General features: G+C 39.3%; 2 protein-coding genes and 1 long non-coding RNA gene across 6 annotated transcripts; 2 read left to right on the forward strand and 1 right to left on the reverse strand.

Moving 5' to 3' along the window:
* Nucleotides 1-2,501: 2,501 nt before the first annotated feature.
* LOC144077198 (uncharacterized) lies at nt 2,502-7,526 on the reverse strand. Its single transcript, XR_013300911.1, has 5 exons — nt 7,364-7,526; nt 4,733-4,963; nt 2,936-3,198; nt 2,701-2,840; nt 2,502-2,612 (listed from the first exon to the last, which is right to left on the reverse strand). It is a non-coding gene; the product is annotated as an uncharacterized LOC144077198 (long non-coding RNA).
* LOC144077195 (somatostatin receptor type 5) lies at nt 2,567-6,077 on the forward strand. Of its 3 annotated transcripts, none has more exons than XM_077604755.1 (5): nt 2,567-3,188; nt 4,482-4,622; nt 4,701-4,973; nt 5,040-5,177; nt 5,827-6,077. In XM_077604755.1, the coding sequence occupies exons 1-5, from the start codon at nt 2,667-2,669 to the stop codon at nt 6,010-6,012; spliced, it is 1,260 nt and encodes a 419-aa protein (XP_077460881.1). In that variant the 5' UTR covers nt 2,567-2,666; the 3' UTR covers nt 6,013-6,077. The 3 variants fall into 3 exon arrangements, with proteins under 3 accessions (XP_077460881.1, XP_077460882.1, XP_077460879.1); XM_077604756.1 differs by having other exon boundaries at nt 2,567-2,864; nt 2,943-3,188; nt 4,482-4,973; XM_077604753.1 differs by having other exon boundaries at nt 4,482-4,973.
* A 1,494-nt stretch (nt 7,527-9,020) lies between the features above and the next one.
* Nucleotides 9,021-14,041, forward strand: gprc5bb (G protein-coupled receptor, class C, group 5, member Bb). Of its 2 annotated transcripts, none has more exons than XM_077604758.1 (4): nt 9,021-9,526; nt 10,237-11,335; nt 12,237-12,349; nt 12,436-14,041. In XM_077604758.1, exons 2-4 carry the CDS (start codon nt 10,237-10,239, stop codon nt 12,478-12,480), a joined length of 1,257 nt encoding a protein of 418 aa, XP_077460884.1. In that variant the 5' UTR covers nt 9,021-9,526; the 3' UTR covers nt 12,481-14,041. The 2 variants fall into 2 exon arrangements, with proteins under 2 accessions (XP_077460884.1, XP_077460883.1); XM_077604757.1 differs by having other exon boundaries at nt 9,023-9,780.
* The last annotated feature ends 405 nt before the right edge of the window (nt 14,042-14,446 follow it).

Genomic DNA, 14,446 nt, shown 5'->3' on the forward strand with positions numbered 1-14,446 from the left:
CTATTCACCACAAAAGTGTGATATATAAAAATGATTATTGCACAAGTGTACCTTTTTATTGTGAAAATAATTCACCTCTCGCAGTGCAACATTTTATATGCTTTAATTTGATCAAGTTTTCTTTATTATTGTGGTACTGTGTTCTTCATTGTCAAACCAATTAAGTAAATTTGGGATCTTATTCAGTTTACATATACAGTGTGCAATAAAAACAAGGATCAACATAAACAATACCATTTGAAAAGTTAATTAACAAAAATGTTGAAGAAAATATTTGGGTTTATACATATATTTTATCCTTATCTGAAGAAATCCTTGAATGGATGAGGTTTTTTTCCCCCCTCACTCATGAAATGTATTGTTCAGTTTTTGTCTTATCAAGACTGGTAGAGTCTGGATCGGGTGAAAGTAAAATGAGCTTGGCTTCTGTTTGGTTATGGGGAGGGTCCATGATTTCGGGCAGGAAAACAGCACTTACTGAGGCTACTAGCTCTGTTATTGTAGGGCTAAAAGTAAAAGGTTGAAGGAGGAGGGTCATGTGCAGAATTTGCAGAAGGATAACGAGAAGAATGAAAAGGAGTGAAAATAAATGGTTTTCTGATGTTCAATTAAAACAACAGAATTATGGATACAGCACTTTTTGTGTGACTGGTGGTAATAAAAATAACATTAGCAATCAACAGATTAAATACTGATTGTTCTCTCATTGCATTTAGTGAGGAAATTTTAGTTTTGATGATTATTCGTCCTATTTCTTTACTGAAAATGCTTAAAACTGACTGACTGACATTTAAAAATGACATATATTGTTGAGAAATGACTGTGGCACTAAATAAATGAATAACACTACATGAACATAAAATTACACCTCCTCTGTTTTTTGACACACTCAGATGTACATTTCTGCAATATGCACCCAAGTTGTTGCTATTTATAATATCTACAGCAATTTCTTCACATTACTTGTCAAAATAAACTAACTAATGTAATTATCAGACACATTCCAGGAAATACGTTGTGATTTCATTTTTTAAAGGATAAAAACATAACTTTCTGGTCTGGTATTCGCACAGTATGTTGGTGCGCGTACGGCAACTTCAGCTCAAATATTCTTCTGTACTTTTAAGATAAAGGTCACCTTGAGAAAACAACCACAGTCGTTTTACTTGCATGAAACTATAATAGCATCTGGCGCTTCCTCAAATCCTTGTTGTGTAAAACAACAAAAACATTATAAGCATTTCCATGGACCAATAATACACCCTGACAAGCCACTAAGGTCAACTAACGCGTTGTGTGAGCGTTTCGCTCCAGGGGATTGTTGTTGACACAGTAACATTAAAAGTCGCCAAACATTTTACCATCCCTGTCTCCAACCTTGAAATTGCTTCAGTGGACGAGTGGTTAAAACATTGGCCTCACAGTTCTGGGATTGAGGGTTCGATTCCAGGTGGGTCCTCATTGTGTGTAGTTTGATTGTTCTTCCTGGGTATGCTGGTTTTCTTCTAAATCCCAAAAACATGCATGGTAAATTAGGCGAACACTCTAAATTACATGTGTCAAAGTGGCGGCCCAGGGGCCAAATCTGGCCCGCCGCATCACTTTGTGTGGCCCGGGAAAGTAAATCATGGGTGCCGACTTTCTGTTTTAGGATCAAATTAAAATGAAGACTATAGATGTATGTTAAATTTCCTGATTTTCCCTCTTTTAAATCAATAATTTAAATTTTTTTAATCATTTTTTTCTGTGTTTTTAGTTCAAAAATCATTTTGTAAAATCTAAAAATATATTTAAAAAAGCTAAAATAAACATTGTTTTAGATCTATGAAAAAACTGAATATTCAGGGCTTTTAATCCAGTTCTTTTAATCAATTTATTTAAAAAAAATCTAAATATTATATCTAAAATGATCCGGCCCACGGGAAATCAAATTGACGTTAAAGCGGCCCGCGAACCAACCGGAGTCTGACACCCTTCCTCTAAATTGTCCATAGCCATGTATGATTGGTTGTCCATCTCCTTCTGCCCTGCGATTGGGTGCCCACCGATTCAGGGTGTCCCCCGCCTGTTGGGGTGGGCTCCAACACCCCCGCATCCCTTATGAGGATAAACCGGGGGTCATCAGAAAGCTGTCCAGAAGCTTGTTAATGATCCTGATTTTTTGATCCGGGTATGTTGGTGGAGGGGGACATGGATAGGGGCCCCTGAGGACTGGAATTGGGGACTGTTGTGATAAGCGTTTCGGAAAATCAATTTTGAAATGCTTATATTAAATTGAAACCCTTTATTGAAAACATTTGACGTCAGATTCCTGTACAATAACCAGATCAGATCACTGTTATGGGATTAAAGGAGAAGCTAAAGTGAACCCCACATAGTCGCTCTCATGCGTAAAAACCATGCGCGTGACAATGACTCCTGAACATTGACGCACCGCTGGAGCAGCGTCAGTCATCACAATCACCACGAAGGGAAAACACCGTGGATGCTGGAAAACCCACCTTTGCGTCTCCTAGAACGCTAAACGCCTGCTTGATAAATCTAAATCTCTCCTGCATGCGCAAACCGTCTCCAGGGCTGTCAGACGTCCTTTCCTCGTCGCTGCGCGTCATCTGGGATATTAAAAGAAAATGAAAATCTCCACATAATCGAGGCTGGATTTGAAAATGGAGCCATTGGATGTGCTGAATTTTTCTTCACCTTACGCCAACGTCTCCTCCGGGATGTTCATCACGCAGAGCATCCCCTTCCAGGGGAGCAGCACCCTGCTGACGGGGGTCATCTACATCACCGTTTTTCTGCTGGGTCTGGTCGGCAACAGCCTGGCCATCTACGTGGTGCTTCGCCACGCCAAAATGAAAACGGTGACCAACATTTACATCCTCAACTTGGCCATCGCCGACGAGCTCTACATCATCGGGCTGCCTTTCCTCACCACGCAGAACGTGCTCTCCTATTGGCCCTTCGGGTCCATCCTGTGTCGGCTGGTCATGACCGCCGACTCCATGACCCAGTTCACGTCCGTTTTCTGTCTCACCGTCATGTCCGTGGACCGCTACCTGGCCGTGGTGCATCCGATCCGCAGTTCCAAGTGGAGGCACACACGCGTGGCCAAAGCGGTCAGCGCAGGGGTGTGGGCTGCGTCTTTTGTGGTGGTCCTGCCCGTGGTCATCTTCTCGGATGTGCAGGTATGTGTCACTCCAATTTCCATCATGACAATAACATTTAAAAAAAATAGAATTTGAAAAAAATCATTCATTTCTGAACCGCTCATCCTCGCAAAGGGTTGTAGGGGGTGCCGGAGCTTAGCCCAGCTAAAGACGGGCACCAGGTGGGGGACACCCAGAATGGGTGAGCAGTTTTCACTCATACCTCGGGGCAATTTTGAGTGCTCAATCTGCCTACTAAGCATGTTTTTGGGAGGTGGGATGAAACCGGAGTACCCGGAGAAAACCCACACAAGCCCAGGAAGAGATTTGAAAACAGCAAATTTGGACAAAATGACCGACTTTCTGCTTATCCACCCAGGGGAATGTACAAATACAAAATTCAAATGCCCTTTTGCTCTTCTGTTTGTTCTTCCCGTGAAAACCAACATATATCAGATGACCTTTTGAGTATCCTAAATTTAAATTTGTTGCTGCCTTTATAGACACAATGTACACATAAAAATAAATATGCAGGATCACTGTTTGTAGCCACTTTAGTTAGATTAATTTAAACCATATATTTGGGGGTAATTATCCCAATTCATAAGCTTTGCTCACGTAAATTGAGTATTGATGCCTGACATTTCTGATAACACCATCTGTCAAAAATGGTTGGCTTAGCACTTTAAATGAACATGTGCCAATCTCTCATTTGCCAGCTTTGGAGGTGAGTCGCATGAACAGCTGGTAGTCAAGAGTGTCAGGTCGATTGCGTCGTTGTTTAATGTTTAGATAGCTGTGGATTCATTTTTTTCTTTTTATTGATTCTTGACTCTTTATCTGTGAATTGTCATTTTCTGCTAGGTTTTTCCTCCACTTATTGTCCCTTTCTTATACGTAAACTCAAGCTTAAAAGCAATCGGGCATAAAATAATAATAGCTGTAAGCAAGGAAATTAAAATATTTTATTAAAAGGATCAATACTGTACCGTTGTAGACAGAGGGAAAAGATGGATGGAAGACTATATCTCAAAACTCTTCATTAATGTGACTTGCTTCTCTATACTTATATTTTACATGGATGGGGCAACCGTCCGCATTGTTTGCCAATTCACATGTTCCAATTTCGATGTTACCTTTTCTGAACAAAACCGTAGTTTTAGGTACAATCCATTCAATCTTTTCATCAACTGAAAATTCGGTGAATATCTAACAGATAGATTCAATTGTGTCTGATTTTGGATGTATAACTGTCTCAAAATTCTCAAACAAGATGATCCAGATCATTTTCTTTTATCCTTCCTAACCACTTGTTCTGAAATGTCCCTTTAGGAGACATTTAACTCGTGCAACATGATCTGGCCAGAACCAGCAGACGTTTGGTCAACTGCTTTTATTCTCTACACCTCCGCAGTTGGCTTCTTTGGACCTGTGCTCATCATCTGCTTCTGCTACTTGCTGATAGTATTTAAAGTGTGTTTGCATGTGTGTCTGTGGGTGCTTCCATACCCTTGGTTGCACTTCCCGATATGTGTCTTAATTTCCACGCAGGTGAAATCTTCGGGAAAGTGCGCAGGCCTCACCTCGCGACGGCGTTCTGAGCGTAAAGTGACTCGGATGGTGATGGTTATCGTGCTGGTTTTTGTGCTGTGCTGGCTGCCGTTCTTCATCATCAACATCGTCAACCTTGTCGTCATCATCCCAGAGTCCAGCGCCGCCGCGGGAGTATATTTCTTGGCCGTCATCCTGTCGTACGCCAACTCCTGCGCCAACCCTCTGCTCTACGGTTTCCTTTGCGATAACTTCAAACAGAGCTTCAGAAAAGTACATATATTGAATACCATATACATACCGTATATCGAATAACACTCACTTCTTATGACGCTGTAGGTGCTGTGCTTAAAGAGGATACGATGCAAAGCCAACGGTGTGGCCCACACTGACCCGAGTGCTCGCCGTATGGTGAGGTCAATGCCAACTGACTGCGCCCCTCAAAGTCAAGTATCCAACCACCCTGGGAGCAGCCAGGTATGGTAATGTTCGGTTTTACCATCCAAATTTGGAATTCAAATATGTTGCCGTTCGCAAATACGCATGACAGAACCGGTGAAGACAGAATATTAGAAATGTCAAAAAGTTTATACAGATGCAGCTTATCATTTACTGAATCCTAATTAGAAGCTGTGTGACTCTATTATTATTATTATTATCATTAGCACTTCTATTTTGGTCAAAGCGGAATCTCATGAAATTCAAACAGAATGTACTGTATATCTATCTACTCATTCTTGAAAGATGATCCTAATATAGTCAATAATCATGACAGATGCAGCTTATCATTTACTGAATCCTAATTAGAAGCTGTAGGACTCTATTATTATTATTATTATTATTATTATTATCATTAGTACTTCTATTTTGATCAAAGCGGAATCTCATCAAATTCAAACATTATGTACTGTATATCTACTCATTCTTGAAAGATGATCCTAATAGTCAATAATAATGATCATGCCTAAAATCCTTCAACTATAAATCATCCAGATGGGCAAAACCTAGATACTAGTCCTTCATCATACTGTAATTAGTTCCTTCTCTCTAATGTTCTTGTAGATGCATTTCACTATGACCCGTCTTTCTCCATTGACATCGCTTCTTTTTCAAAATCTTTCCCCAGGCCACAGGCTTACATATTTCTCACACCACGGCCGACTTGCACTTTTGTGCTTCAGCATGCAATCCATTGCTCTCCACAGACCTGCAATACCCCAGGACTGCTGCAACAATTACAGAATCCCCCAAGAGTGCCACGGCTGAAATTCCCACTATTTCCACAGTTACTGGAGTGCCTGCCATCTTTTAGAATGACACACAAACGGAAAGACTGCTAAGAAGGAAATGCGTATGAGGACATCAAGTAGCACAAGTCAAAAACAGTTCTAAAAAAAATACTGTAAAACCTCCGTTGATATTGGGGTCTAAAATATTCTCGAATGCAGTTAATATTCTGCCTTATGTAACATACATAAAGAAAATGTCTAAGACGGGAATTTGTTCTGGTATATTTATCAAATTGTGTCATAGGAAAATAAAATATAGGACAGTCAGTATGTATTTGAAATTGTTCCATATGATGTTGTTTCATGTGTTTGATAGAAATAAAAAGCGGTGTTCATTTCAGTTTTAACTTCCATGGTTGAACTCAAAGCCTCTGAGGATTTCTCGAGCGCTTTCGAAACCTCATCATTCTTCAGAAATCCTTTAAGACCTCTGAGCACTAGACTTTCAATCATAGCATCGACAGGGGAAGGTGAAACCCTAATTAAACATGAGTCACTTACACAAAGAATATGTATTTATGGCATACTGTCAATTTGAGTGTCATCTTGTGTGGCCTTTTTATTGAGAGTGAAAGTAAAAATAAATCAGACCAGAGCAGCATATATGTATTACTTTTTAAGAGAATAAATATAAATATAAAAAAACAAAAGTAGTGCACCTCCATCCCATGAAAAAAAAATATGCAGACATGTTGCAAATGATAGAAAATGCAAGTTTTGTAGCAGCTGTTAAGAAGTGGCCTCATATTTTAAGAAGGCATTTACTCAGATTATTTTTCCTATTTTAAACTTTTTATGATTTTGAGTGATAAAATAATCAATTATGATAACTCCTTGTGTTTTAAAATGCCTTACATATTCCAATATGATAAACGAGATGATTAATCCTATTTATAATCAATCTTACACTACCCTCTGGAGGATTTAAGAAGAACGGTTTATATAATCTTGTGTTTGATCTTTTTAAGCCAGTATTTACACCAAAAAATGTCACAAAAAGGAGTCGTCCTCTATGATCCCTGATCTAAACCCTATTGAACATCTGCATATGGTTCTTAAGCATGCAGTCTTAAGCAAGTACTTTCTAAAACAAAATGTGAAAAAAGTCGAAACCCCTTTTTAAAAAAGCAATAAAATAAATCGAAATTACTTTAGTCTGTTTAGACGAGGAATAGCTTTGTTTTTCTTGAAATTTTTGTTCATTTGCTTGTTTCCTAAAAAGCTATTTTCCGGTTCATAGAGGGCGACTAGTAGACTGGCAATACCTCAATGATTTTGAAGGTGTTGTCTCACTACACTACTTAAATGGTAAAATTAAAAACTTAGTTCTCTATCTGTACCCCACCAAAATATTTTTCTTTCCTATTTCATTACCTTGAGCAGTTGGTTTTGTTTAATCTTGATAACTGTAAGTGTTCCATTGTTATTGTAGAAGTCAAGTCCGGAGACCTGTCTCAGAAATAAAGGGTAAATTAAGAAATACAGAAAACTATATTAAGCACATTGAGTGAAAGAGAACTATTTTCACGTTGACGATGGGAAATTGTCACGCGATACGTGACGGATAACAGAGGGATTATGGGATGGACCATAATTGACATGATTGGATTACCCCGATTAGAGATAACGTGCTGTTTGTCAGCACTTCTATTGCATGTCTCCATTTAGCAGTGGTCCTTTTGTCTTTGGGAAAGGACTGAACTACTAAACAAGTATCAAGTCTTTAAAACTGTGGGGAAAAAAGGGAGAATCACTTTAGAAACCAACAGACTGTAGTTTATACCAATGTTTGCCAATTTGTACTGAGCCAAGAAGCATATATAGTAATTAAAAAATCATGGCAAACAGTCCTACAAAATGCTCACAAATACTATAATGCAGAACTGGAATGAGGATCTCATTTTAACGTTACTCGGAGATTTACTTCATCTGTGCTTGCCATAACATGTTTTGCTTAAATAATTAAATGTTGAATATTTCAATCAATTTCCCTCCACCGTAGCAAAGTAGCATGCTTTATGGATAATAATGATTTAAAAGGATGTCAAGCAGATGGCTGAAAGTAACTTTCATCTAAAAGCAAATACATTTTTGCTACTGTATTGTTGTTTGTTACCTATTCATGTTTATTTATAATTCCGCTGATCATCGGTAATTATGCACTTCTTAATCCTCTTCATCAAGGAAACAATTCTTCTTGTGTTTGTGGGGTGGGTGGAGTTTAACCATAGCACCTGGACCCAAATCTAGGCCAGAATGGGGAGAACTGTATGTACTCCTCATAGAAAGGCTCCAGATGTTCAGCCAAGTTCAAGGCTAAATTCAACCATCACTTTTTTTCCCCTGACATTTTTCACTGGATAGAAAAAAAATGTACAAGCCCATTGTTTCTCGATGTGTTCTTTGCTAAAATAAAATATTTATTTTCTAAATGGATTTTCCTGTAGATGTTTTCCTCCTGATGAGTCGTTGTCATTTTGTAGCAGCTTTTAAGTAGCGAGTTTTAGAGGTACAATTATACTAGAGTAAAATTGATGGATTTTTTTTTCTTTGTTTCCATGCAGAAAATTGTTTAATCATTGTTTGTCTGTCTTCCTAAGTGTTTGTAATATTTCACTCAGTAGGGTGGGCAACATTTGTGAAAAAAAATCTGTTGTTTGAGGGCTTCTAGTTGTATTTTTTTTAAATTTCCCATTAAACAAGTACATTGTTAATTTCAGTTTGTTGTATTGTCATTTTTTTTAAAGAAAATGGGAATCTATATTTTGCATGAGAAAAACTGATGATTTTTTAATTCTGCACCGACCCTCCGAAAAAAAATTAAAACCAGGTATTAAACCAAAAACAATTTTTAAAAAATGGTGTCGCCCAGTGTTATCTGCAAGCAATCATCTGTTCCACCCTCAATCCTGACGGGCTTGATTGGGTCCCGATGATTGTCACGATCCCCTTTCTACATCTACACGAACGCATGTCTGTAGCAGGAGATTAGCACACCCTAAAGGGAGTCTTGGCTGAATGGTAGGCTGTTATGTAATGTCTCCTACAAGGATGGCCACGTGGCCTCGGAGCGAGGACCATCTGCCTTCATCTCCCAAATCCCCTCCTCACTCAGCAAGCCATGCTCTCTATGGACACCTGTGAACTGAACAATTTGCCAAATGTTGTTTTCATCTCCTATGGCATCACCAGAGAAAGAAAATTAGAACAGGTAGCTCTTCCTTTTTCAGATAAGATGCAAGAAGTAGAGAAGTAACCCAAAGTTGAGTAGGGGAAAAAAAAACTTTAGGTGCTAAGTGTCTTGCGCATTATTTCCTGGTTGGATTGGTACGCCAGCAGTCCCTGCTCCCCATACGTGGGTGAGCTCCAGCAAAGCTGGGATTGCATCTCTTTTGACACCTCCGCACAGTCAACATGAAGCAGGGAGAGAGACACGAGCAGATCGACGAACTAGAATGAAGAGGACAACAGAGGTTGCCAAAGAGTAACGAAGAGACGTTAAGACGGAGACAAAGACTGAATGGGAGCAAAAACGAGGTATTTGAAGATGAGGCAAATGTAGTCCAGAAGTAGATAATTGCTCGTGGTTATTTTTGTGAGTGGCCGTGGCACAGGAGCAACACAACAAAAGCTTTTTTTAGAGGAAAACAACCTGAAGGACCTTTTCAAATGCAACATGGAAGCAGTTTTTGTCAGTGGAAACCTGAGGATTTATTATTGATTAGATTTAGTTCAAACCTTAAAATGATGATGTGAAGAATATGATGCAATTACCAGTGAATCTCTCAAAGGTGAGTGAGAAATAACATTTAATTAATTTGTCTGTGTTGCTGTGATTGTCAGATATTCTATTTTTTTCTTCAAAAGTGAGAATACTGGTTGGCTGGTTAACAACATGACGCCATTTATATCCGAACAGGGTGCGATATTGCTGCACAATTATTGCATGCGTGGATGTGTGTCTGTGCCCGCGAGTCTGCATTTTTGCTTCTCGAAGCTCGACTTCTCAAAGACCAGCGCGCGATGTCGGCCCACGCTGTTTTCTGTCGCCATGGAAACTATTGCCCAGTGCTCACATCTTTTCTGTTGAACGCTGAGATCTTGAGTGTCTTTCCAAAGAGCCAAATAAGCAGATCTGTTTTGTTGGAAATGATAGCCAATAATTGACCTCGCTGATGTATCTGAGCATCCTGCCTATTTTTGACATGCATAACTGGTTATCTCCTTGTCTTTAACATCTCTCTAAGATGGCTGTCGACAGTTTCTCCATCTTCCTCCTGCTACTGATCGGCTCTTGCGCTTCGCACCCGTCACCTCCTCCTCCGCTGGGATGTAGTGGGCATGTGGATCCCACTTACAGGGTGCTGTGTGACCTGGAGTCGGTGTGGGGCGTTGTTTTGGAGGCGGTGGCCTGCAGCGGGGGCCTCACCTCTCTGATCCTCGCCTTGTTCCTACTCGTCAAACTCCGCACCATTTCGGACCCGGCCAGGCGCTCGGGGATCGGACCCCTTCTACTACTCCTGGGAACGCTCCTCGGGATATTCCCCATCTCTTTGGCGTTCCTGGTGGGGAAGAACCAGGTCCTATGTGTGATTCGTAGAGCCTTTTGGGGCCCCCTCTTCGCCCTTTGCTTCTCTAGCTTGCTGGTTCAAGGTCTGAGGCTCAGGAGGCTGGTGGCTGGGAAGAGCAGTCCATCGGGGAGCTCGCTGGCTGCGCTGGGCCTGGCACTGGCCTTGGTTCAGGGGATTATTTCCGCCGAATGGGTCCTGCTCACTGTGGTCAGGGAGGGTCATCCGGCCTGCGAGTATCCACCTTTGGACTTTGCGCTGGCGTGCAGTTATACCTTGGGGTTACTCCTCATAGCCATGGGGCTCTCTCTAGCGGTGGTCCTGTGCGGGGGGGAGCTGGGGGCGGAATCGGCTCACGACAACGATGAAGATAGAGAAGACGAAAGTGACAAGAGGAGATGGAAGTGCAACGCCGTCTGGCTTTTTCTTGCAAGTCTGTCATCGGCGTTGCTGTGGGTGGCCTGGCTTGGCTTTTATCTGTATGGGAGCCAAGCAATGAGGCTAAGGGGGAAGACCGCCAGGCAAGGAAAGGCGGAAGACCGCCTGATGGACGAGCCCGCCTTGGCGGTAGCCCTGGTGGTTCAAGGATGGATCCTTTTACTTTTCCACGGCATTCCAGAGAGCCACCTCTGTCTCTGGAACCGGTCGCAGTGTGGAGGGCAAGATTTCTTTGACACCAGCGAGACGACTCCTCCACATTTCAGAGACGAGCCCCCTCCACATGCCCACCAACCCTTCCAGGAAAACCAGGCCTTTTCCATGGAGGAGCACGGTGCAAGTATGCCCATGTCTTTTGTGTCTGTCTGTCTTAATGTTACATATATTTCTCGTATTAATAATTACTAATTTGCCTTCTAATGGAATTTAGATGCTGACACTTTTGGTGTGACGGTAGAGCAGAGAGCAGAAATGTACAGTTGCTAAGCAACTGTAAATACAAACAGTCGGGGCTTTTTTATACATATTCATTTAGGTGAGAATAATGTAGAATTAGGAACTATATTATATAATTACACTTAGACCAACCCACTTGAATGGAGACTACTTAAAGTAATAATAATAATGAAAGAAAGGACCATAGGAGCTTTTATACAAAATCATAATGTAGGCTGCTTCACAGAAGAATAAAATTAATGACATACATTAATCAAACAGTGTTTATGTTTCAGTGCCATTGACGGAAATAGACATTAAATCCAATCCATGGATGCCTTAGTTAGTTAAATGTAATTGGAATGTGAGTTTACTTAGTGCAATGTCTATTGCTTGATCAGAAAAAAAACAATGTCGGTAATGTGAACGCGGATTTATGCTCGTACTGTAGAATGAGAAAGTGCTCAGAAAAACTAGCACACTAAAGCATGAGATGGTGTAATCTTAAAACTAAAAAATGTCATTGAATATCTGTTTAGAAAGTTTTAAGAAGTAAATATGGTTGTAATAAAATCTATAGTTTCCTATAGAAAAAAAGCTATGTACTGTAGATACAGTGACCGATCACAACAAAGAATAAGCAGATATAAGAAGTACTATTTGTCTACATTTGAGTCACTTTGTGCAGTTTTGAGATATATTTTTTCTTTAAATGAAGAGTATTACATTAATTATACATGTAATAATGCACCACTTCTCTTGAGTGAATGACAAGACTATTGACTTGAGTTTGCTCGAACCATCAGGTCTCCGAAGTGGAAACTACCAAAGCGGTCATGGGAGTGTTCGCCCTGGCATTGCCTTCAGAGGTCATGTCTACCAACCGACTGAAATGGCTCTTGTTATGAATGGTGGCGCGGTAAGCGAGCCTCTCAACATATGGAAGTGATTCAAAATCCAAATGTTTTTTCCTGCTAACTCACTTGTTTTTCTACCATCATATAGATGCCCACCGGCCCAATTAACTACACTGGAAGACGACTATGGTAAAATGATAAAAGGACTTGAGCCCCTGTGCCACATGCATGTACCTTTCATACATTGATGCCACACCAGGAGTAATAATTGAAAAGGACATATATCATATCGGATGGATTGACAACAGCTCAATAAATCTGTTGTTTCTGCATAAATGTTTTTGGAATCTTACATTGACGAAGAACTGGAAGTCAAAAGGTATATTTTGCGCATTTTATGCACAATTTGTAGGTGTGAATACAAGTTGCAGTGTTTTAATATTATTAACACACAAATGTCTGTAATATGTAAATAAGATACCGTTAATGTATCAGTATCTGAAACGTCAGGATATGAATATACAGCATATTGTATATACTTATAAATGTTTGCTTTGTCTCCGTTTCTTGCCACTTGGCTCTTACATTACATTACATTACCTAAAAGACATTATGGAGAACCCATCTATATTGCACATGAATGTAATTAAAGTCTATGGACGACCTAAAAAGCCATTTACGAAATACACGCAATAGTGTAATCATTGGTTACATCTCCTACCTGTAAGCTGTATTTAAAGCAAGCAAAATGTTCATTTTGATGCAGTTTGATTTTACAATTGAACATTGCTCATTAAAACTGAACATTATTTGTGATTAATGATATACAACCAGGGGACAATGACTTTGTATTTTATTGGGGAAGTGTACCTAATGATGTGACTAATGAGTGTAAACATTTAAGATACATTGCAAGGTTTGAGATATCTTGAAAGCTGTATTTTGCACTTTATGAGAGCTAATGTGATCTCTTTGTGGTAATATCCAAGATTTATTGTCTTGTAAAAGTAAGGGATTTTGATATTTTGAATGTATTGTTTATTTTTAGAGTTTTATAGAAGATTTATGTCCATCTTTAAATTGAAAAGAGACTGCTTAGGGTCAAAAGATAGAATTATTATTAGAGAATATTAATTGACATTTGGCCATTATTATGTCCTAAAAATAAGAATTTGATTCAAGTAAACAAGTATGCACTATGCTCTTCCAGGTTTAAGTTTTATTTTTTCTAAACATGATGTGTGAGTGTCGCTAAAGGTTATAATGCTATTTATTATATATTGTTTATTACCCTTTTTTTTAATGCAATTGCTTTTCAGCCCACACAGTCTCTATAATATCGGATAATATCAACACATTTCAATGTACAAGCTATGACTAAATTTTCACTAATGTTGTGGGTGTTGAAATGCATTAGTAATAAGGCTTCCAGCAGGAAGAGGAAAATATCCCGGTTGTCAGTCTAATCAAGTGATGGATTTGCCGCCAAATCTGGCTTTGTCATGAACTCTAATGTTGCTTTTGTTAGTCAGATACATGGTACAATTTTGTATACTGAAAATATCTTGACAGTTAAATTTGTTACGTGATATCAAAATATAAATGACTTTTTATCATAGGTCTCATATAATGTTCAAAACCTTTGGTGATTTTATGGCAATATATGTCACAATTTGTTGGGCGCATATAACATGAATGTCTGTCATGTAAATTGCACATAGTGACTAATACATCAATGCACTTTTTCTGTTAAATGTTGCCTTTATTTGTCCTGTCCTCGCACAAAGTTAGTGGTCTAGTTTTAGTTCTAGCAAATTATATATGTGGGTCTGGGGGCTTAGTTTTAGGGTATAAAGGGGGCGTGGTTGGGTGAGAGAATAAAACAAACAGAAGATGATGTGCATCGACGTAAAGCAAAACAAAGTTACAAATTCACAATAACAGACGATTAAATGGAACTGTTAATTATTTTGATGATATAGCGACATTAACTTTAATCTAACTACTTTTCCATTTCCCCCTTCATTTTATTAGACTCAAACCCAAAGAAGCCAATGATTTATTTTACTTGAATATAACATAGTTATAGTTAATAGAATATTAAACAATAAGCCCTTCTTAATTCTGCCGCGTGAATTATTCTTACGTAGTAAACAGTA

The sequence above is a fragment of the Stigmatopora argus genome, chromosome 7, assembly GCF_051989625.1.
Source record: "Stigmatopora argus isolate UIUO_Sarg chromosome 7, RoL_Sarg_1.0, whole genome shotgun sequence".
In the NCBI taxonomy this organism is placed as follows: Eukaryota; Metazoa; Chordata; class Actinopteri; order Syngnathiformes; family Syngnathidae; genus Stigmatopora; species Stigmatopora argus.

What these genes read in the sequence shown, in the direction of transcription:
- LOC144077195 (XM_077604753.1), top strand. Translation starts at nt 2,667, where the DNA reads ATGGAGCCATTGGATGTGCTGAATTTTTCTTCACCTTACGCCAACGTC. An exon ending in TCATCTTCTCGGATGTGCAG is followed by an intron (nt 3,189 to 4,481) that starts GTATGTGTCACT and finishes ATGTCCCTTTAG; the next exon opens with GAGACATTTAACTCGTGCAA. An exon ending in ACCACCCTGGGAGCAGCCAG is followed by an intron (nt 5,178 to 5,826) that starts GTATGGTAATGT and finishes ATCTTTCCCCAG; the next exon opens with GCCACAGGCTTACATATTTC.
- gprc5bb (XM_077604757.1), top strand. Translation starts at nt 9,751, where the DNA reads ATGATGCAATTACCAGTGAATCTCTCAAAG. An exon ending in TACCAGTGAATCTCTCAAAG is followed by an intron (nt 9,781 to 10,236) that starts GTGAGTGAGAAA and finishes CATCTCTCTAAG; the next exon opens with ATGGCTGTCGACAGTTTCTC. An exon ending in TTGTTATGAATGGTGGCGCG is followed by an intron (nt 12,350 to 12,435) that starts GTAAGCGAGCCT and finishes ACCATCATATAG; the next exon opens with ATGCCCACCGGCCCAATTAA.